Below are 22,768 nucleotides of genomic sequence, written 5' to 3'. Positions count from 1 at the left end.
CGTTTTAGCATCTAAGAACGCACCTTGAAACAATTTAGTTTTGCCTGATTTTAAACAGGCAACTGTATCAACATGGAACCCCACTGATGGTGCCCCTCTGAGCCTCCCTCCCTTGCCCGGCACGCCCCGTGTGCAAGGCTCCTAGCCACAGCAGACAGGTGGTGCACCACTACGGCCGTCTCCTCCATGACTGTGCTGTGTGCTACTGCGCAAATACGTCACATTTTATACAGATGTAACTAACACTACGCGTTGCTTTATTCTTTTTCACCGAGCATTATACCAACAATACTTCCATATCAGTGACTATGCTGCATAATATTTCCTTGCTTGATCACTCTTAGGGGGCATTCAGGCTGCTTTCAATTTTCTGTGTTATATAAATTTTTGTTTGAGATTTTTGCCATTTCCTTTTAGACAAAATCCTAGAAGGGGCATTACTGGGTCAAAGAACAAAAACATGCAGGGATACGCAGGGTCACAGCGTGTCAACAACCACTGTCCCAAAAGGGTGTGTTCCTGTGCACATGTGTGCACGTGTACATTCAGACACGAGTGCATGTGCAACCTTCAGCATCTGGGACAGCAGGACTAAACCCTGGGAACGGTTTCCTGGGACACAGTGCTTATCACCGCGTGAGGACCAAGCGATTCTCTTGTCCTCCACTGGTTCAGATCTCAGCACCTGGGCCCATAGCTGACACTGGGGAGCACCCAGTGGTGAATGACCAAAATAATTCATTTATTCTAAGACCCCAACCCCAAGAACCTACTCAACAGGAAGGGACCCCACAACCAACTTGGATCCACACAAGGCCCTGGCAGCGACATTACTAGACATGCAGACAGCAAAGGGAGGACAGCTGGTCACGTGACGGCCCCGGGTTCTGTTTCAAGGCTATAAAACATTTACCTTTGGGCTGTCTCCACCAGAAGCTTCCTTTTCATTTTCTGGCTGGGAGTTGTCGGCCATTAAATTGAGGTCAGCTGGTATCACACGGCCCATTTTGTACCCCGAAGACCCTGCTCCCCGGGGGCTGGATGGGCAGGAGTTTGCAGCACTGTGGGTGGGAAAAAGTGGCTGCGATCAGCCTAATACAGAACATACATCGCACCGTGCTTCAAAGACTCGTTCTGATTTCAATGAAAACAAACTTAAAAATTAGAATATCAGCATTTTCTATGGAAAATGGACTCACTAAATTCTCCGTGAAATTTAAGATCACTCCAGGAAACGTGGAAATCAGATATCTGCTTCCACATGTGTTCTCTTCCATAATCACAAAACAAACTATCAAAGGAGGTGGTGGTCCACCTGTTTCACCAGTGAGGAAACGGAGGCTCAGGATGGTTCTGGAACTTACCAAGGACACGGAGGCATATGTAATGGCTCGCAAAGGGACACAGAGCACAGGCTCTACTCACTCCCTTCCCACCTAGGACGTGGCCTCCAGCTACACCAGAAAGGTCAGGGAGAATCCAGAGAAAGAGAAAGGCAGCCGGGCCAAGAAGAGGGAACACAGAAAGAGGATGAGGCCATGGACACAGATGCAGATGGCATCAGGCCCCGGAGCACATGTGTCAGGTCAGTTAGGACACAGCACCCCCCCACCACCCCCAGGAGCCCACTAAAAAAAATTATTTATTTACTTATTTTATTTTTTATTATTAAAAAAAAAATTTAAACATTTATTTACTTTTGAGAGAGCACGGCAGGAGAGGGGCACAGAGAGCGAGACACAGAATCGGAAGCAGGCTCCAGGCTCCTGGCTATCAGCACGGAGCCCAATATGGAGCTCCAACCCATGAACTGCGAGATCATGACCCGAGCTGAAGTTGGGACACTCAACCGAGCCATTCAGGCACCTCTTCATTTATATTTGAGGTTAACTCTAGCCCCAACACGGGGCTCGAACTCACAACTCCAAGATCAAGAGCTACACAGTCTACCAACTGAGCCAGCCAGGCACCTCAGGAACCCATGTTTAAACATGGGTGCCTTTTTTTCACACGGCAGGGCTGGGGTGCTGCTTCCTCATCTGTGTAACGACGAGAGGCCATTCCCACTCGACTGTGGTCATTCACCAAGCTGCACATTTGAGCTCCTGCCCCCGTTCCACGCAGGCCCGTACTTTACAAAGAATGAGCTGCTGCAGTGGAAGGACACCAAAAACAGGACGGGCTGAGAAACTGATCAAGTTACACCCAGAGTGTGTGGTTAGGGATTAGTTGCATTTGGGGGAAAAAAGACAAGTACTGCAAATATATAGAAAATTTCTGGAAAAAATACATAAGCAACAGTAGTTACCTCCAAAACCCGGAACTGAACGTGGAGCAGAAGGAAGGGGAGGGGGTGATGTGCTCCAGGCCAGCGTCCCCTGCAGCACTACTGGGCTCTCTACCGTGAGCACGCACACTCACTGGACAGGTGTCTGCTGAGGCCACGAACGGCTCTTAAAGCACCGGGAAAAAAATCAGGCCTGCACTAAAGGACTTTAAGCCTCACGATGTTGAAAAACAGCTAGCACTTAACAAGTGCTGACGTGGGGAAGGTGAGAGGCCGTATGGGGTGGATGCTGGGTTTAGAGAAGGCAACTCCGGGGGCACCTGGGCAATTCAGTCAGTTGAGCGTCTGTCTGGCTCTTGACTTCGGCTCAAGGTGCAATCTCACAGTTCACAGGTTCAAGCCCCGCATCGGGCTCCACACAGCGTGGAGCCTACTTGGGGTTCTCTCCCTTTCCCTTGTTTGCACACACGTGTGCATGCGCTCTCTCTCTCTCAAAATAAACAAACATTAAAAAAAAACAAAAAAGGAAAAGGAAAAGAAAAAAAAAGAAGAAAAAGAAAAAGAAAAAGGCAAGTCTGCCCCACACATCACACATAAACCATCCACAGTTGGGCTCCCACCCCACTGTCTTGCCCAGCAAGGGCACTATGTTGGTCAGCACCGGCCACGGGGAGGAACGAGCAAGGAAACCAGGATGAAGACGGAGAAGGTGAGGAGAGGCTGGGTCAGGAGCTTTTCTCCAACCACCGTCCCCTTCCCCGAGTGCCCACGCCACCGTCTAGTGGGTCAGTGCGCCCGTCTCCAAGGCTGCGGCTCCCACTGTGGGTTGTTATCCCACGTGGGCAAACAGGGCTTTCTCCTCTTCCTCTGTGAATTCCGAACAGAAATCCGGCCACGTGGTTGCTCTCTGCTGACATAATGGCTATTTGGTCCATGGAGTCACATGCAGACAAATTCAACCAAGTGGGAGAGACAAAGGCAGCTTCCTCAGCAGCGCAGCCGCAGGAGGCAGAAGAGGGAGGGGCCTGACGCCAACAGCAGCGGCTACACAGGAGGCCGAGCCTGGAGCTGGAGCTGGAGCTGGAGCTGGAGCTGGAGCTGGAGCTGGAGCTGGAGCGGCGGCAGCAGCCGCAGCCAGTCCACTCGCCACTCCCTCCACTTACCAATAAACACAACACAGATCCTTCTGGAAGTCCCACTGCTGATGCTCGTTTTTAAGGTAAGAAACGGAAGTGTCTGACTGAGAGGTCGGACACGAGTTTCCCGTGTGCCCTCCCGGGCTCTGCCACACGCAGCGCCAGCTGGGACAGAGCTCATCAGCAGGAGCCTGACTCCAGAGAGTAGTGCAGGCATTTGTTCCACACCCAGCATCACTCCCAGCTAAGAGGACACCCAAATACACACCACCCCCTCTTCTAAGCACTAACAGAGTCCGAGGAGACCAGCGCAGCTGAGCCCTGCAACATCACAGCAGAGCCGCACTTCAAGCCCACGAGGCGACCTCGCCTGCTCTAAGCACGCACATCTGCAGGGTCCCGTGGCCGTCTTTGACCTGACCCTCAGCTGCTGTCCTCTGAGAGCTCAGCATGAGCTGACCACTGTGCTCTGGGTTCCGGGTTCTGCACCAAGAGTGTCCCCCAAAGCCGCTGACCTCCACTTCCTGAAGCACCCAGTCTCTCTTAGGACACCATGACAGACACAAGTTTGTTGTTTCACTGCAGTCAAACTCATCAATCCAAAGTACAAATCCTCAGAATGTACATGAAGTTGCAGCAAACTAAAAGAACTCAAAATGCAAAGGAAAACAGCTCAGAGTTTAGACCAACGTGGCAAATCACATTCTCTCAACTTACACTCAAATACAGAGAGTATAAGTGAAAAAGTCAGGAACGTTTGGGGACTGTGTTTCATATGCAGGAACCTGAGAGCAAAGGGTGTTCAGAAACTGAATGGCAGGTGAAGGGTCCACCTGGGGAAGGAGCGGGTGCTGGCTGCTGTGTGCTCCTGCCCATGACTATGACTTATGACGGCTTCTGCAAGTCCCAAGGCAGGAGATAAGGAACGGAATCGGGACGTGGTCACGTACATCTCAGCATGCGTGCGCCCCCAACCCGACCCTCTGTGACCCCTGCCCACCACATGAGCTGCCGTACCTGATGGTTCCTGTGGGGGAGGGAAGGGGGCTGATGAGGTGGGCCATGGTGTCTGGAATGTTGATGGTCAGGGGCGAGATGTGGGCCTGCACGGGCTTCACTGGGGACTCAGGAGCCTCCTGCTTCTCCCTCTTCTCACTGGACAGGGCAGTGAACGTGATCTTGATGTTTGTGCTTGGGAACCTAAACGTGCACCTGAAAAAAAAAAAAAAAAAGCCAACCGTCAGCACCTGTCTGCCAGACCAGAGGACACGGTGTCCCACCTAAAGCAAGACAAAGAGCCCAAGTGTCCCCAAACGCACTGGAGCCTCATCTTGTGGTGAAGAAGCCACTGAGAAAGTCCACTTCAACCTCACCCTGCGTGTCATAAACCACTTATGGAGCTGGAAAGCCACAAAAAGGCATTTCATGACTTTAAAACACTAGTAAACAAATACATTCTTTTTTAAAAATTTTTTTATGTGTATTTATTTTTGAGAGAGAGAACGAGAGTGCATGTGAGTGGGGGAGGGGCAAAGAGAGAGGGAAACAGAATCGCAAGCAAGCTCTGCGCTGACAGCAGAGAGCCCAGTGCGGGGCTTGAACCCACGAACTGCAACATCATGACCTGAGCTGAAGTCAGACGCTCAACCAACTGAGCCACCCAGATGCCCTAACAAATACGTTGTTTAGACCATCCAAATAGAAGGAAAAAATTCAAATGTGACTTAATCTGCGTTATTACTTATAAAATAAATACATAAATATAGCTGGATCATTAAGCAATGCAATTTTGTGGCTGTTTCTTAATTAAGAAAGTATTATTTTTGAAAAATCCCATCACCTTTATCACTGAGCAAACAAGAGCCAGAGATATTAAATTTTGGGGGAAAAGGCTTTTAATTCAATACTCTGGTTCACCTTTAATATAGCTTCCTTGACATATCTCAAGTATATTTATTAAAAAAAAAAAAAAGTAATGCAAGCCAAACATCTTTAAAGAATAAAATTTAGGGGCGCCTGGGTGGCGCAGTCGGTTGAGCGTCTGACTTCAGCCAGGTCACGATCTCACGGTCCGAGAGTTCGAGCCCCGCATCAGGCTCTGGGCTGATGGCCTGGAGCCTGTTTCCGAGTCTGTGTCTCCCTCTCTCTCTGCCCCTCCCCCGTTCATGCTCTGTCTCTCTCTGTCCCAAAAATAAATAAAAACGTTGAAAAAAAAATTTAAAAAAAAAAAAAAAAAAAAAAAAAGAATAAAATTTAAAAATAGCTCCACAGACTCAGTCTGTGTCTGATCTCACACCCAGTTAAACAGCACCTGACCTGTGTGTATATAAATGACCAAATATCCAGCTGATGGTACTCAGCTGACCTCTGTGTGTCTATCCCGGGGGACCCATCCTGGTGGTCAGCTCTGCCCACCGCTGTCCTCCTTGGGTGCCTGCCAAGGAAAGATCCAGAATGTGAAGGGCACACATCCCTCCCACTTCTGGTGATGTCTTCAAGGCAATACTTCCCAAGACTCTAGTTGAGGGTTAGAAAGGACGCCACTTGGCAGGGTTTTGACACTTGCTGCCTGGCTTCCTCTGAATGCACTGACACGGGATTCCCTGCCCCTTCACTTCCCTCATGCGGCACACCAGTCAGTCCTGCAGCCTCAGTGGGCAGAGCAGACCCTGACTGCCTCCTTCCTGATACCCAGCACCCACACCTTCCCTGTTCCTATCTCTCAGGGCTCCTTCTCAATCCCTACTGAACTCTCCTCCCTTACACCTCAATGTCCAATGCCGCAAACTCAGGCTCCAGCTTCTATGCTTCTCTGTCCGCATCCACTGCCCTGACAAGCTCATGCAGGCCCATGACTCTCCCCTCTACACACTCCCAAATGACTCAAAAATCCACATTTCCTGCCCTCTGGACCTAATCTCTCACTGCCTTCCTGATGCCCCCCTCTGTACCCACACTGGTCATCTCTAATAAGACCGGACACCAGCTTCTCCCCAGAGCTCCCCGCGACCCTGTGACAGTGAATGGCATCACCCAGTTGCTCAGGCCAGAAACAGGATTCACCCAGTCTACCTGCTAAGCCATCAGCTCTCACCTTCAAAACACACTCATCATCGGAACTGAAAACATCTGCTCTGCCAGAAACCCTGTTGAGGCACTAAAAAGGCTACTTCTTAGCCTTGATCACCTTCTAAGAGAAAACTTTTACAAATCACATATCCAACATAGGACCCCTATCCAGACTATAAAGGCTATATAAAAGTGACAGTAAGAAAAACAATCCACTAAGAAATGGGCAAAAAAAAAACCTAAAGCAAAACAAAACAAAAACACTTTGCTACAAAGGTACATAAGCAGTACATAAGCATGAAAAGATGTTCAACATCACTAACCATTAGGGCAAGGCAAACTGAAACTGCCATGGGCGGGGGGGGGGGGGGGGGGGCCTGGGTGGCTCTGTCAGATGTCTGACTTTGGCTCAGGTCATGATCTCACAGTCCATGAGTTCAAGCCTGGCATCAGGCTTCTCTTTCTCTTTCTCTCCCCCTCCCCCCACCCTTCACTCACTTAAAAGAAATAAACTTAAAAACAAAACTGCCATGAGGGGGGCTCCTGGGGGGCTCAGTGGTTAGGCATCCAACTTCTGATTTTGGCTCACAGTTCGTGGGACCAGGCCCCTTGTCTGGCTCTTCAGTGACAACGTGGAGCCTGCTTGGGATCCTCTCTCTCTGCCCCTCCCTTGCTCTCAAGCACAATCTCTCTCTCTCTCTCAAAATAAATAACCATTAAAAAACCCCAAAGGTCTGCATGGGAAAGGCCAGAGGGAAAGTCAGCCTCCTCCTGCCTGCTCCTGGGGACTACCCCTTCCCTCCCCGTCCTTCCTCCACTCCCAACTTCCCAGAGGCTCCTACCTGACTCTGAGTCAGACCTCATCACCCCTGCCTCTTGTCTCTTCCTGCCCTTGCTTCCTACAGGGAGGTTCCCTCCCACACCTCACCCACCTGTCCGAGAGCCTTCCCTGAAGGCCCTGTCCTGCTCTTCATTTCACTAAGGTCATGTGACTCTAAGTTACACCCACAAGTGCTTGTTGTCACCCTCAATAGGATGCAAAGCTCCAGGAGAGCAAAGCCCTTGCCTGCTGGGTTCACTACTATAACCTGGGGCCTAGAAGAGTTCTCAGTTTATATGAAACAGACCCTCAGCCCATACCTGTGGAATTAAAAAACGCCCAGTTTCACATATTCAAAAGGTAATAAAAACAAGCAGATGACATGATGAATAAAGCAAGCGAGAAGCCCACAGCTGAACACCTTGCAAACGCTGGTGTGAGATCTGAATCAATTCTAGGCTTAGAAAAGGTGATGATGACCCCGGTGGCCACTAAACTTTTAGCACAACACACATGACAAGTGTGGAAATAAAGATAGGTTTTCCTCCTTTTTCCTCCCACGCAAGCACCTGAGCCCCCGCCTCAGACAACTCCTCACTCCCACATCAGCAGGAAGGCCGGGCCGTGAGAAGCGGCGCACGGGCCTCTGGGCCTGTAGGGCTGCCACCTCTGTGGCTGTCTCCTCACCCACAGGGCAGAGATGGCAGCATCTCCCTCTTAAAGAATCTCAGTGATTAATTCCGATAACTTTTGTCAAACACTCAAATGTTTATTAAGATGAAAAAAACCAAGCTACCTTCTGCCCCACTTCAAGCGATGGACACTTCCTTCTCCCGCAGACAGTATCTGTAGTCCCCCCTGCCACTTGTTCCGTCGCCACCCTGAGCACTTCCAGAAAGCCCGCCTCAAGCAGAGCAACAGCATACGTGCCTCCCTGGCCGCCAAGCGGTGCAGAAGCAACGCGGCCCTGCGGGGTTCCAGCACGGGAACTCCAGAAAGGCGAGCTGTGCCCTCCCTCACGGGGCAGATCCGCTACTCCCCATGTTTAGTTCCACTTTTCCCAAAGTAAGACCATACCCTCCACATAGGGCCTCAGCTTACACTTTTCCGGAGCATCACCCACCCACAGCATCTGTGCACATAGAAGAGGCTGAGTGCTACCTCTGGGCAGGGTACCGCCCCCTCAGGGACATTCTTCCTTTGCGTCTGAGTCCCAAGGTATCCAATTAAAGGTGGAATTGGGAACAGCCAATTCCCTGTCCCCTGGCTGTCTCCAGGGCAAGGTGCTGTCAGGCCACCTGCTGCTAGCCTCTGGCCAAGGGCGTGCAAGACTTCCATCCTGGCCACCACTGGCCACTGCTGCCACCAACCCCACCTCCTTGACAGGTGAAAATCGTGAAATCTCTGTTTTCATCTAAGCTCAAACTTCATATGTGTATGAACCAGGAAACATATTTAAAAACCACCCAGACATCCTGGTAACTTTCTGTTTTTTAATCTGGGTTCTGGTTACCTGAGTGAATTCCTGTTTGTGGAAATTCATCAAATTATACACGTATGACACGCTTTTCTGTACAAATAGTATACCTCAATAGAGAGTGGTTTTTTAAAATTAAAAAAGCTATCCACGTAGGTAGATACAGAAATAGCATAATGCCAACAATGTGACAGGGGGTTCACAGTGCTGTTTTCTATACTTTTGTGCTAACAATAGCTTATTTCTTGACCTGGGTTGTAATTACGTCGGTACCCACGTTACCAAGATAACTGATTTTTCTATGTAGATTACATTCAAAGCAAAATACACTAAAACCATTTTCAAGTTCTCTACAGAGTTCAATTAGTTCTGAAATCCTTGTTCCCCTTTAGGGTAGATGCATGACCACCACTTGACTCTGCCAAGCTGGAAATAAAAAACAGCACAATTATTTTGATTAGTTGCCTCACAAAACTAAAAAGAGCAGCAGAACATTAGAACAGCACGGAGGTGAAGGTAAACCCGCGTGAGGGGACCCTCTTTGGGCCTCTGCCTTCTCCACACCACCGAGTGGCCTGAATTTCAGGGCTGGAAGGCCCATCACATGTGTGCACACTGGTCCACTTCCCTGCAGTGCCTGCCGGTCAGGGCAAGGGTGTGAATGCCCGTGTCTCACACTTATGTCACAATACCTCACTTGAGGTGTTCTTAAAAATACTTTAATTCATTCTAAAAGACGTGTAATGAAGCTCAGTGTAAGAATATGAATCTGGGGGCTCCTGGGTGGTTCAGTCGGTTGAGCATCTGACTCTTGATATTGGCTCAGGTCATGATCTCACAGTTGTGAGATCGAGCCCTGCACGTGGAGCCTGCTTAAGATTCATTCATGCTCTTCCTCCCTCCCTCCCTCCCTCCCTCCCTCTCTCTCTCTCTCCCCCCACACACCTCTCCCCTGCTCATGCATGTGCATACACTCTCTCTCAAAAAAGAAAAAAGAATAATGAACTTGTTTGCTAGAGTCTGACAATTATGACAATAGAGGAAAAGGAAAGATTAAGAAATGAACAGTGAGAAAAGCCAGATAGCAGAATCACAAATCCCTAAGTAAAAACACAACCAGAAACGTCAAATCACAGGACATCAGCCTGATGTATTGAGCACCTCTGAGAACTGAGAACCACAAATCAAAACTTATAGCAGCAACACAACAGCTGATGGTTTCAAATGTATGCAAAGGACCTTGATAAAAATTAAGTTTCAGGGTGCCTGGGTGGCACAGTCAGTTAGGCGTCCGACTTGGCTCAGGTCATGATCTCATGGTTTGTGAGTCTGAGCCTCTCATGGGGCTCTCGGCTGACAGCCTGGAGCCTGCTTCAGATCCTCTGTCTCCCTCTCTATCTGCCCCTCCCCCACTGTGAGCCTGCTCGCTCCATCTCAAAAATAAATAAAAATGTTTAAAAAAATTAAGTTTCTCTAAAAAAAAAAAAATTTTTTTTTTTTTCCATTAAAAAGGGAGGGGGGGGCACCTGGGTGGCTCAGTCAGTTAAGCATCTGACTCTTGATTTCAGCTCAGGTCATGATCTGGTTGTTTGTGGGATTGAGCCCCACACTGGGCTCTGTGCTGACAGCATGGAGCCTACTTGGGATTCTCTCTCTCTCTCTCTCTCTCTCTCTCTCTCTCTCCCCCCCTCCCTCCCTCCAAATAAATAAGTAAAGTTAAAAAAATTAAAATAAAAAGTGGTATTTCAATTAAAGAAAAAATGTTTTTCAGGGACGCCTGGGTGGCTTAGTCGGTTAAGCATCTGACTCTGGGCTTCAGCTCAGGTCATGATCCCAGTGTAAGGCTCCATGCTGACAGTGCAGAGCCTGCTTGGGATTCTTGCTCTCTACCCCCCTCTCTGCCTCTCCCCCCAATCATGCTCTCCCTCTCTGTTTCTCAAAATAAATATTGAAAAAAATTTTTTTCGGGAAAAAAATGAGAGAGATAAAGTGTGATAACTGTTAATATTTGGGGACTCCAGGAAAATGGAAATTCTCTGTTCTATTTTTACGTCTTTTCTATGAAGTCTGAAGTGATTTCAAAGAAAAGGAAAATAATTTTGGAAACTTTCAAAATGTCCAGTGCAAAGCTCAGTGACCTAGGCCATCTGTGCCAGGCTGAGAATTGTGCACAATGTTCAGGACATCCATGACAGCTGTGACAAGGTGAGCACAGACACAGAGAATGTTCAGAAACCGTCTCACTCTCGCAGCTGCTCATGTGGTTGTGTTGCACGGAAGCACCCGTCCTCAAAGGACGGGCCTTCACCACTGACAGCCTGGAGCCCTGCTCTGGGACACACCTTCATCATCATCTCTCTTCTGTGGGAGTCTATGACATTTCAGAGTCCCATCAAATTCCAAGCACAACTTGGTGGGACATTTAACACAGTTAATGAAATGTCACCTCACCGTAATTCTCATGGACTCCTCACCCTCGTCCTGGGCCTCAGGCTAAGCAGTATGACCCCAGTTTGGGGGTACCCAGGGCAGTATCACGGCCACATTCACACAGTGATCTTGACACCTGCACACTCTCACTCACCCAGCACAGGTGACATGTTACTTATACACACGATCCTGTCACTGGGCTCCCAAACTACGACCTAAGAAGCTGTGGTCTGTAGTGATAACACACTCCGTACTCTGGATTTCTTCTCCCCTTGGAAAAACATCTGTCCCTTCTTAACACAGCAATACTCTCACAGAGCAGCATCTCCCAAACCACACCCCCTCAGCACAGCACTGAATGTCCTGATGCACAACACCCACCAGCAGGCAAGGCAAATCCTGCTGTGGTAACACGTGGCCCCCAGAACTCTGTGGCTTGAAACAAAGGTCTGGATCTGGCATCTGTCATTCACCCACTCCACAGCAGCTGGTCTGCTCTACATTTCCTTCACTCTGGGAAGGTGAAGGAAAGGTGGTGGCCCCATTTCAGACGCTGCTGGTCCCAAGGCGGAGAGAAAAGACAGAAGGTGGGAGCCAGGTCCCATGGCCACACCTGCAGTCGAGGGGCAGAAGAGGACCACAGGAAGGACCTCCCCTATGCAACATCACCTCCCCTGTGTCAGCAATCCCAAGGGGTGCCTGGAAGATCGTCTGAAATCTTTCTGCCTATGCAACTAACCCACAAAGGCACTAAGCTGAGCTGCTGACCTGTTCTCTAGGGAAAGAAATGAGACGTCAGTTACTCACCTATGACAACTGACAGAATCTAACGTGAAGGAGAAGATCTGATAGTTTAACCTCACGCTTGGCAAAGGAAAAGGCTGTGTTAATAAAACTGTGTTTCACAGGGTGGACAGTGCCCCGAGGCCATCAATGATTTGGGATAAGCAGCAAGTGCCACCAAGAACACGGAGGGCAGCAGCATCCTCCGCATTTGAGGAAACGTGTAGACAGTGACACCGAAGAGTAGACTGGGAGGAAAGAGTGGGAATGAGTGGGAAAGAGGAAAGAGTGGGAAGCAGCGAGGACGCTCCTCAGGAGCCCAGGGCGTGTAGCACTGGCACCTCGGGGACAGTGAGGACAGAAGGGGCCTGGATTTGGAGACAGAAATAAACAGCCTGTAGACACAGTGCTAAGTGTGGGCTGAGGGGACGGCGGTAACAGTTACCGAGATGCAGGTGGATGGGGGGCGGGGGTGGGGAACAGGTTAAGTGGACACATGACACGTGAGGTGTCCCTCAGCCACCACCCCAGGGGGATGTCCCCTAGCCCTTTAGCGAAGCATGGATGGAGACACGCCTCAGTGTCCTCAGCGCAGAGAGGGCACATGTGGCACATCATAGAAGAGAAGGAACCTGAGAAACTCAGCCAGCACGTCTGGCAAAAGAGAATGTTCGGGACTCAACCAAGCATTCCTTCAAACATTAACATGAGAGTTTAAAAATGGGTTCCAGGGGCGCCTGGGTGGCGCAGTCGGTTAAGCGTCCGACTTCAGCCAGGTCACGATCTTGCGGTCCGTGAGTTCGAGCCCCGCGTCGGGCTCTGGGCTGATGGCTCAGAGCCTGGAGCCTGTTTCCGATTCTGTGTCTCCCTCTCTCTCTGCCCCTCCCCCGTTCATGCTCTGTCTCCCTCTGTCCCAAAAATAAATAAACGTTGAAAAAAAAAAAAAAAAAGGGTTCCAGTCCCAACTGAGTCCTGACAGCAAGCCTGCTTTTTAAAGTTTATTTATTTTTAAGAGAGAGAGACAGAAAGAGCGGGGGGGGGGGGGGGGGGTGCAGAGGGAAAGGGAGAGAAAGAGTCCCAAGCAGACTCTGTCTGCACTGTTAGCACGGAACCCGACTTGGGGCTCAAAGTCCTGAACCGTGAGATCACGACCTCAGCCAAAACCAAGAGTCGGACGCTTAACCAACTGAACCACCCCAGCGCCCCAAGCCATGCTTCTTTTTTCTCTTCTGCAAAAATGGAAGAAAATTCCTCGTCTTTCTGAACCCTGAGGAGGACTGAAACCAAGGAGCCACTTTAAGTTCAGCATTTGCTTCCACCAGGTTCCTCTAATATATGATAGAAACATTGAAACTTGTGACACAATCTTTCTTGAATTGTTGCCCCTAATTGATCACCAGTGAGTGACTCACCAGTCACCCCCTACCCCACGATGTCTTTTGCACACGTTAGGACAACACACCCACCCCCCAGTCAGTCCTGCTCACAGGCCACCCTGAGCCAGGAGCCCAAGGCTGCCTCCACCAGTCTGAAATGGCCCGCAGCCTGACAGGCACTCCTGTGCCCCTCGCCCTGCCGCGCGCCAGCTCAGGGAAGGGCCGCACTGCCCCTCCGAGGAAGCAGTGCCTACTTCAAGTGCACAAGTTACAAGTAGAAACTGTGACCAAGTTTGATACAGTCGAGGACAACGAAAAATACACTGGGGACAAAGCTGGAACCCCCGAGGAGTCTATATACTTTCGTCACACCTCAGCAATTAGTCAAGCAACACCCATCACCTCAGCTTGAACTTCTTACCCTGGAAATGCTAAAATGCTAGCTTTCCACGAAAACTTGTGAAATGCAATGGTGTGTATCAAAGCAGGCCATGCTATCTGAGGTTTTACTAGGTAGGGCACGAACCTCCTAATCACAGCCTCGATGTCTGCTGCTTCAGTGAGCTGCCTGCCTGCAGGGGCCTGTCTCTGAGTGAAGCACTTTACTGTCGCGTTTGCTTCACAAGGACTTAGAAACGGCACAGCTTATGAAATAAACTGCTTACACGTGGAGAGGACTGGCTGTGGGCGCAGGTGCTAACAGTCCCACAGGTGCTATGCTCAGAGGGACCCACAAATGAGGGTTAATGCTCTCCGGCCACCATCCTGAAATCCTCAATGATTTCATTTCTGAATATAGGTTTTGTAAGTAAAGTCCAATGACACCAGAGAGCACAGGTCCAGACTTGGGAGCCCCAGCTCACTTACATCTTGCTCTCCTGCACAAGCACCCCCTCTCCCATGACCATCCTCTGTCCCACACAGAGCCTGGAGGGGACACCTTGGGTGTCCAGGAGGATCTGCACTTGCCCCAGGGAGCATCCCTCTGCCTAAGAAAGCTGATGTTAAGTAACAAGGCTGAGAAACCACAGAAGAGAGGACGAGGTTTCCTCCTGCCTTCTCAGTCCGTATTTCCACTCTGCACTGGAGCCCAACGATTATGGAGCTGGCGCTGTACCCTGAGATACTAGACATGAACTAGGAAATGGTGCACTTCCACAGACCAGGAAGCCTCAATTCCAGAAACATTCCTGACCCAACTTAGGGGCTGGCGTTGGGCTTTCCACCAGCAGCTTCACAAGTAACCGACCAGTGCTTCTGAGTTCTTCTTCAGTTTGGAGAAGAACCGTGTTTGTTTTCTGTCATTCTGCCTACTCCCCATTTGCAGTCAGGGGAAAGGCCGACTCAGAAGAGCATGTTCATTGAAGATCCTGAGGCCAGGCTGGGGGTCTGGGTGGCAGTGGATGTTGGGATGGTCAACTATGATGCTTTGTGCTTCCAGCAGCCCTATAAAACATGGGACAAATCCCACTTTAACTTTCAGGATGTAACCCTCAGTCATTTAGGACACGCTCTAGACTAATGAAGACTCCCGCTGGTTGTGAGAAGCAAGCCCATGAATCCTCTCTCGTCTAAAAGGCCACATTCCGCGGCTCTTGGTGCCGATGGCCGGGTGGACTGTGGCTGTCACCCCGATGGTAGCAGCAGACAGGTGCACTGAACATACAGTAGGTATTCAATGAGAAGCAATTACCTCTGAGGTGAGGCTGCTCTTAAAATTACCCTATCCCAAATTTGCACAAAGAACACTCGTGTTGAGGCCAGAGCAGGGCCTCCAACACACACACACCTTGCCCGGATTTCACTCCTAAGAGAAACCCTGGGGCAGTGCCCGAGCTTCTTCCCTGGACTCAGTTTGTAGCCATTCCTTCTGCTAATGCAGAAAACCAGGAGCCTCCAAATATTTTTGACTGTACATCTTTAAGTGAAGAGTCAAGCAGGGGTCAACAGAGAATTAGTACAATATACGAAGAATAAGCTATCAGGAAATAAAAAAGGGACAAAACGGGAGGAATGTTTGTAATACACATATCTCACAAATGACTTGTTCTGGATATATAAAACTCAAAACTAAGAACACAAACAACCCATTAAAAATGGTCAGAGTTCTAATAAAGAAGTTGCAGGGGCACTTGGCTGGCCTAGCTGGCAGAGCACACTGCTCTTGACCCTGGGGTCGTGAGTTCAAGCCATACACTGGGCCTAGAGCTTACTTAAAAAGAAAAAATACAGGAATGGCTAACAAGTATATGAAAAGATGCTCAACATCATTAGCCACCAGCGAGATGCAAATCAAACCACAATGAGGTACTACTACACACCCAATGAATGGTTAATATAAAAAGAATGACAAAACCAAGTGCTGACGAGGATACAGAGCAACTGGAACTTTCCCACACTGCTGGAAGGAATGTGAAATGGTGGGACAGCTTTGGGAAAGTCTGTCAGCTTCTCAGTAAAGCCACTCCACCCGTAAGTATTTGGCCAAGAGAAGTTAAGAGTATGTGTCCACACGAAGACCTGTTCACAAATGTTCACAGAAGCATGATCCATAACATTCCTCCCACATATCCAGCAACTGGTGAATGGATCAAACAGTGGTGGTGCGTCCATACAAGAAAGTATTTCTCAAATACCACTCAACAATCACAAAGGAAAAACTGCCCGAACAAGTAACATGAATAAACCTCAAAAAGGTTAATCAAAAAAGCTAAACTGGGGGCACCTGGGTGGCTCAGTCCGACTCTCGGTTTCAGCTCAGTTCATGGTCTCATGGTTCATGGGTTCGACCCCAGGATCAGGCTCTGCAGTGACAGCCCGGAGCCTGCATGGGATTCTCTCCCTCTCTCTCTGTCCCTTCTCCACTTGTGCTCACTCTCTCTCTTGTTCTGTCTCTCAAAAAAAAAAAAAAAAAGCAAGAAAGAAAGAAAAAGAAAAAGAAAAAAAAAAAGCTAAACTGAAGAGGACACACTGCATGATTCAATTAGTGAGAAATCCTAGAAAAGATACAAGTAGTCCACAAGTGAAGGAGGCAGTTGAGCGACTGCCTGGGGCTTTCAAGGTGACCACGAGGCAGCCTGCAGAAGAGGAGGAGGAAGATTTGGGGGAAGAAACATTCTAGTATCTTGACTGGAGCTTTGGTTACACAGATGTACATATCTGTCAAAATTCTCTGCGGGGCACCTGGGTGGCTCAGTGGGTTAAGCATCCGACTTCTGCTCAGGTCATGATCTCGTGGTTTGTGAGTTCAATCCCCACATCAGGCTCTGTGCTGACAGCTCACAGCCTGGAGTCTGCTTCAGATTCTGTCTCCATCTCTCCGCCCCTCCCCTGCTTGTGCTCTGTCTCCCTCCCTCTCTCAAAAATAAACATTAAAAAAAAAAAAAAAAAAAACCTCTTTGAAAGGTACCCTTAAAACAGCTTTTTTTAATCCTATGTAAAATATACCTCAAAAATGTTTGTGTAAAAAAATAATCTGGCAACACTGTATTAATTTATGTTTGTTATATAAAACAGAAAAATAGCAAACAAACAGGATGAGAAAAATAACAAGTATATTTTCTTCTCAAACTCTATAAATTATCATTGCGATCTGATTTTGGGGCGCACGTACCCACTCTGGAGACTAACTTCCTGGAAAAAATGTCATTTTGGTTTTATTGGTGAAGTTCCATACACAAGGAATACAATGTCTAGGATTGTTTGAGGCTTTCCCCCAGTTTTATTGAAATATAATTGCAACATAACAAGATATAAGTTTAAGATGTGCTATGTCATGATTTATGCACATACCACAAAATGATCATCACAATAAGGTTAACACCCATAACCTCAGTTACAATTGTGTGTGTGTGTGTGTGTGGTGAGAACGTTTAAGACCTACCCTCCTAGCAACTTTCACATACACAATACAGCACTGTTAACTATAAACACTGGGGTGCCGGGATGGCTTAGTCAGTTAAGCATCCAATTTTGGCTCAGGTCATGATCTCACGGTTTGTGGGATCGAGCCCCATGCTGGGCTCTGTATTGACAGCATGGAGCCTGCTTGGGATTCTCTCTCTGCCCCTCTCCCACTCATGAGTGCACACACATGCTCACTCTCAAAATAAATACATACACTTAAAAAAGATAAACACCATACTCTACATTATATCTTCAGAACTTATTTACGTTACAACTGGAAGTCTGTACCTACTGACCACCTCCACCCATCTTCCCCTCCCTAGGTTTATGTTTTCTGGATCACTAATAAGGCTGCCAATTACATAGCAGTAAGAGAGATCACTGGGGGCACCTGGGTGGCTCAGCCAGTTAAGCATCTGACTTTCGCTTAGGTCATGACCTCACGGCTCATGAGTTAAGGCCGAGTCAGGCTCTGTACTAACAGCAGATTCTGTGTCTCCCTCTCTCACTCTGCCCCTCCACCGCTCATGCTCTGTCTCTAAGAATAAATAAACATTTTTTAAAAAAGAGAGAGAGAGGGGCGCCTGGGTGGCGCAGTCAGTTGAGCGTCCGACTTCAGCCAGGTCACGATCTCACGGTCCGGGAGTTTGAGCCCCGCGTCAGGCTCTGGGCTGATGGCTCAGAGCCTGGAGCCTGTTTCCGATTCTGTGTCTCCCTCTCTCTCTGCCCCTCACCCGTTCATGCTCTGTCTCTCTCTGTCCCAAAAATAAATAAACGTTGAAAAAAAAAATTTTTTAAAAAGAGAGAGAGAGAGATCACTGTATTGGGTTCCTTATTAAAAGATGAGTTTTCACATGTTTGAAATTGGGGTAAAGTATTTCATCCTTAAGGCACTTTACAAAAAGATTAATTTCTACTTTATGGGAAAACAAGAGCATAACCCAGAAGTGAATGGCAAGGTCTGCCTTCTGAACAGGTGGCTCTGACTTGGAGCTGGTCTCCACCACACACAGGTGCACAATGCTGAGCCCGTGCACGAACTTGTACACTTCTCACCTGTCTGGCGAGCTGCACACAAAAGTACATCTACTGAACCTGCAGGAGAGTATTCTGGAAATCCTATACTGAATGGCCACTAAGCACATGAAATGATCCTCAACATCATTTGCCACCAAGAGAAATGCAAGTTAAAGCCACAATAAAATACCACCATACACCCACTAGAAAACCTACAATGAGAAAGAGAAAATGCCAACTTTGACGAAGCCGTGAAGTCACCTGCATGCCACTTTACACGGTGTCGGTGGGTGTAAACTATACCAAGTGTCTTCCAAAGTGGCTGCACCCACGAAAGTGAACATATGCACATCCTGTGAGCCAGCAGAGCCACGGAGCCAAGCACATCCAACAGAAATGTGTGTGCTCATCAAAACACAGCTACGGAAATCTCAAATGTTCATTTAAAATAAGTCTTCAGGGGCACCTGGGTGGCTCAGTCGGTTAAGCGTCTGACTTCGGCTCAGGTCATGATCTCACAGTTCGTGGATTCAAGCCCCGCGTCGGGCTCTGTGCTGACAGCTCAGAGCCTGGAGCCTGTTTCAGATTCTGTGTCTCCCTCTCTCTCTCTGCCCCTCCCCTGTTCATGCTCTGTCTCTGTCTCAAAAGTAAAAAATAAACAGTAAAAAAAAAAAAATTTTTTTTAATAAATAAATAAAAATAAAACAAGTCTTCAAACTTAGAAAATATCCAGAAAATACTCATAGCAACACTGTCCATTACATGAGACCAAGATAAAACTACCTGTCTTACTATAGCAGAACATCAAATCGTGGCACTCACGTTACCGAATACTTTATAGCAATGAGAATGAATGATTCACAGCTAAGTATAAACCTATGAGCTAACCTCACCATCGTTTTATTCAGTGAAAAGCCAACATCAGCCCCTGAAAGTCCATGTATTCCATGTATATGAAGTTCAGAAGCCCACAGAACAGTCTCTGGTTTAGATTTTGGGACAGTGCTTCTGTTGCTGGGAGGGCCTTCCGGGTACTGATGATATAGTGTTCCCAAAATGGGGGCAAGTTACGCCCTAGGTTGTCCTTAAGCTCTACACGTAGGATCTGTGTCCTTTCCTGTGTGTGCATCATACTAAAACAAAAACAACAACAAAAATAATGGAAGGTGACAAATTACTCTCGAGGTCCAGATGAGAAATCACTATGTCAAGAGCAATGTGGAGGAAGGAAGGGTGTAAAGGATGGTGCAAATGAAATGACTGAGGCAGAGACAGAATTCTACCCATGCAGACAAGCAACGCAGACCAAGGAGAGAGGGAATCCACCATCCCAGATGATTCACACCAGCTCACAGGAAGAAAGGAGGGCACCTGAAACAGACAGAGACAGCAGGGCTGCAGACTTGGAGCTGAAGGCTTTACGCCACCGAGGACAGCCACCTGTGAGCATCGTGCTCCTCGCGACCCCACAACAACTTGCCTTCAAGCAGTCCTATGCCCTACACAAGTCCACAGTCCCTTGTTCACAAATTCTAAAAAACCAACAGCTCCAAAATCCCTGACTTGAAATTGCTTGGCAGCCAATTCTGACCCAAACTGAGAAGGAGCTATTTATAGCCTTTAATTATCCGGCTTAGAATATTCATGTATTTCATGACAGAAATTCTAATGTGTTGAATTACAGGTGCTGAGAATGTGAAATAATATGCAGCACACACACTACTACTTTTCTAAAATCCAAACTACTCTGATTCTGGAACACCTCTGGCTCCATGGGCTGCAGGGATCTGTACATATACTGTCTGCTGGCCCTGACACTGTGCCATATCCAAGAATTTCTCCAGAAATATTCTGATTTATTTAGGGGAACAATCAAAATGGCTTACTTCAAAAAGAGTAACTCCAGAGGCACCTGGGGGGCTCAGTTGATTAAGTGTCCAACTGCGACTTAGGTCATGATCTTTTATATAGTTCATGAGTTTGAGCCCCGCATCAGGCTCTGTGCTGACAGCTGGGAGCCTGGATCCTGCTTTGGATTCTGTGTCTCCCTCTCTCTCTGCCCCTCCCCTGCTTGTGTTCTATCTCTCCCTCTCAAAAATAAATATTAGAAAAATGTTTATTAAAATTAGCATTTAGATTTATATCCAATAACCTTTTCATGTTGTAGTTGCAAATTTAAAATACAGTAATTTCAAATAAGTCCAACTTAAACATAGATATTTGATCCAAAAATTAGTTTTGCAGTTGTAAAAGCCTCAGTACCCTTCCATTTCTCCCTCCTACCCCCACATCAGGTTTTCTACTTCAAAAAGAAATCTCATCATCCCTCAGTTTAAAAAAAGCTCCCTGGTGTTTTCTCTCCACCAGAAAACAAACCAAGAAAGAATGAAGAACACACACATTCTCCAGACTCATCACTACTGCTGGGCTGAGAGGGCGGTGAGCCCCTCCTGACACCGTCCGTGCTGAGCCTGGCTCAGGAGGGCCTGGCTGGAAGAAGTGCTCTAAGTTTGGCAGGGGCTTTACTCCAAACAAAACATGGCGTGGGGCACTTTGCTTTTCACTTTATACCACGTGATACAGGAAAGAGCCCCCAGGCAGCAGTCCAGAGCCTGCCACCTTGCAGCCATCACGTGCACTGGGGCCCACGTGTAGACAACGGACAAAAGAAGGGTCCCGGGAGAATCAAGGTCAAGTGCTGGAATTGCAGACTTGGGGTGACCTTCCCTTTTGCAAAATAAACTTAATGGTACTACGTGTCTAGTATTTTTAATAAAAAGAAAGCAGGGAACATTTATGGACATAGGCATTTGACACAGAAACATCACTAAGAATCTAATCCTTTAAAATTCAATTACAATATTGTTTACAATAGCATAAACAGTTAATCTCCTGAACAACAGGAGACGGTGGGTAAGTCGCAACATGTCAAATAGATGGAAGCTGCCACAGCCAATTACAATGGATGTTTAAAGGGTTAACTGACACCTTAGAAAAAGTCATAAACATCCTACCCACTAACAGGATTTAAATCTACCATTTAAAAACAACTTCAAGGGGCACCTGGGTGGCTCAGTCGGTTAAGCATCCGACTTCAGCCAGGTCACGATCTCGAGGTCCGTGAGTTCGAGCCCTGCGTCGGGCTCTGGGCTGATGGCTCAGAACCTGGAGCCTGCTTCCAATTCTGTGTCTCCCTCTCTCTCTCTGCCCCTCCCCCGTTCATGCTGTCTCTCTCTGTCTCAAAAATAAATAAATGTTAAAAAAAAAATTTTTTTTAAATAAAAAATAAAAACAACTTCAAGGGGCACCTGGGTGGCTCAGTCACTTAAGCCTAGGACTTCGACTCTCGGCTCAGGCCATGATCTCATGCTTTGTGAGTCTGAGGCCCACATGGAGCTCTCCCAGTGTCCGCACAGAGCAGGGTTCAGATCCTCAGGTCGCCTTCTCTCCCTGCTCCTCCCCCACCTCTTGTGTGTGTTCTAAGATAAACATTAAAAAAAATTTTTTTTAAACAAAAACAAATTCAAACTTACAGAATAATCCACATATTTTGTGTTAACAATAGTTACTCTGGATGGTGGGATTATGAGTAACTTTTCTTATCCATTTTTACAGTTCCAAATATTCTATCACAGCATTATTTTACATTACTTCACGCTTTATGATAATTATTTTTTTATATTCAAGTTGGTTAACATACAGTGTATGCAGAACCCACTGATTCACCTCTTACATAAGACACCCAGTGCTCCTCCCAAAATGCCCTGCTTAATGCCTATCACCCATTTAACCCATCCCCCACTTCCAGCAACACTCAGTTTCTTCTCTGTATTTTTTTTTTAATGTTTATTTTTGAGAGACAGAGACAGAGTGCGAGCAGGAGAGGGGCAGAGAGAGAAGGAGACACGGAACCCGAAGCAGGCTCCAGGCTCCGAGCTGTCAGCACAGAGCCCGACGCGGAGCTTGAATGACTTGAGCTAAGTAGGACACTTAACCGACTGAGCCACATGGACGCGCATGTTCTCTGTATTTAAGAATCTTGTATGGTTTGCCTCCCTCCCTGTTTTTACCTTATTTTTCCTTCCCTTCCCCCATGTTCATCTGTTGAGTTTCTCAAATTCCACATATGAGTGAAATCATGACATCTGTCTTTCTCTGACTTATTTATGATATTTTAAAATAAACTTTATTTGAACATTTTAGAAAGACTACCAGCATCATACCAATTCAATTCAACAAGTATCGGAACTCCTTGGTACTAACCTTTCTTATTTTATCATTTTTTTAGTGTTTATTTTTGAGAAAGAGAGAGACAGAACATGAACGGGGGAGGGTCAGAGAGAGGGAGACACAGAATCCGAAACAGGCTCCAGGCTCTTAGCTGTCAGCACAGAGCCCAATGTGGGGCTCGAACTCATGGACTGTGAGATCATGACCTGAGTGGAAGTCAGATGCTTAACCGACTGA

General features: G+C 47.6%; 1 protein-coding gene across 3 annotated transcripts in view; it reads right to left on the bottom strand.

Moving 5' to 3' along the window:
* The window catches only part of FOXK2 (forkhead box K2), a 69,070-nt gene that overhangs the window by 26,826 nt on the left and 19,476 nt on the right, over positions 1–22,768 (bottom strand). For all 3 annotated transcript variants that reach the window (XR_007146658.1, XR_007146657.1, XM_047831710.1), the window contains exons 2-3: positions 4,441–4,635; positions 914–1,061 (exon numbers count right to left, since the gene is read on the bottom strand). Coding sequence is in view for 1 of the 3 variants with exons in the window: in XM_047831710.1 (XP_047687666.1) it covers positions 914–1,061; positions 4,441–4,635 (343 nt within the window). In the remaining 2 variants the exon portion in view is untranslated. The remainder of the gene's footprint in view (positions 1–913; positions 1,062–4,440; positions 4,636–22,768) is intronic.

Source organism: Prionailurus viverrinus, chromosome E1 (genome assembly GCF_022837055.1).
Source record: "Prionailurus viverrinus isolate Anna chromosome E1, UM_Priviv_1.0, whole genome shotgun sequence".
Lineage (NCBI taxonomy): Eukaryota > Metazoa > Chordata > Mammalia > Carnivora > Felidae > Prionailurus > Prionailurus viverrinus.
Note: the sequence above shows the minus strand (reverse complement) of the source record. Positions and strands in the feature narration are given on the sequence as shown.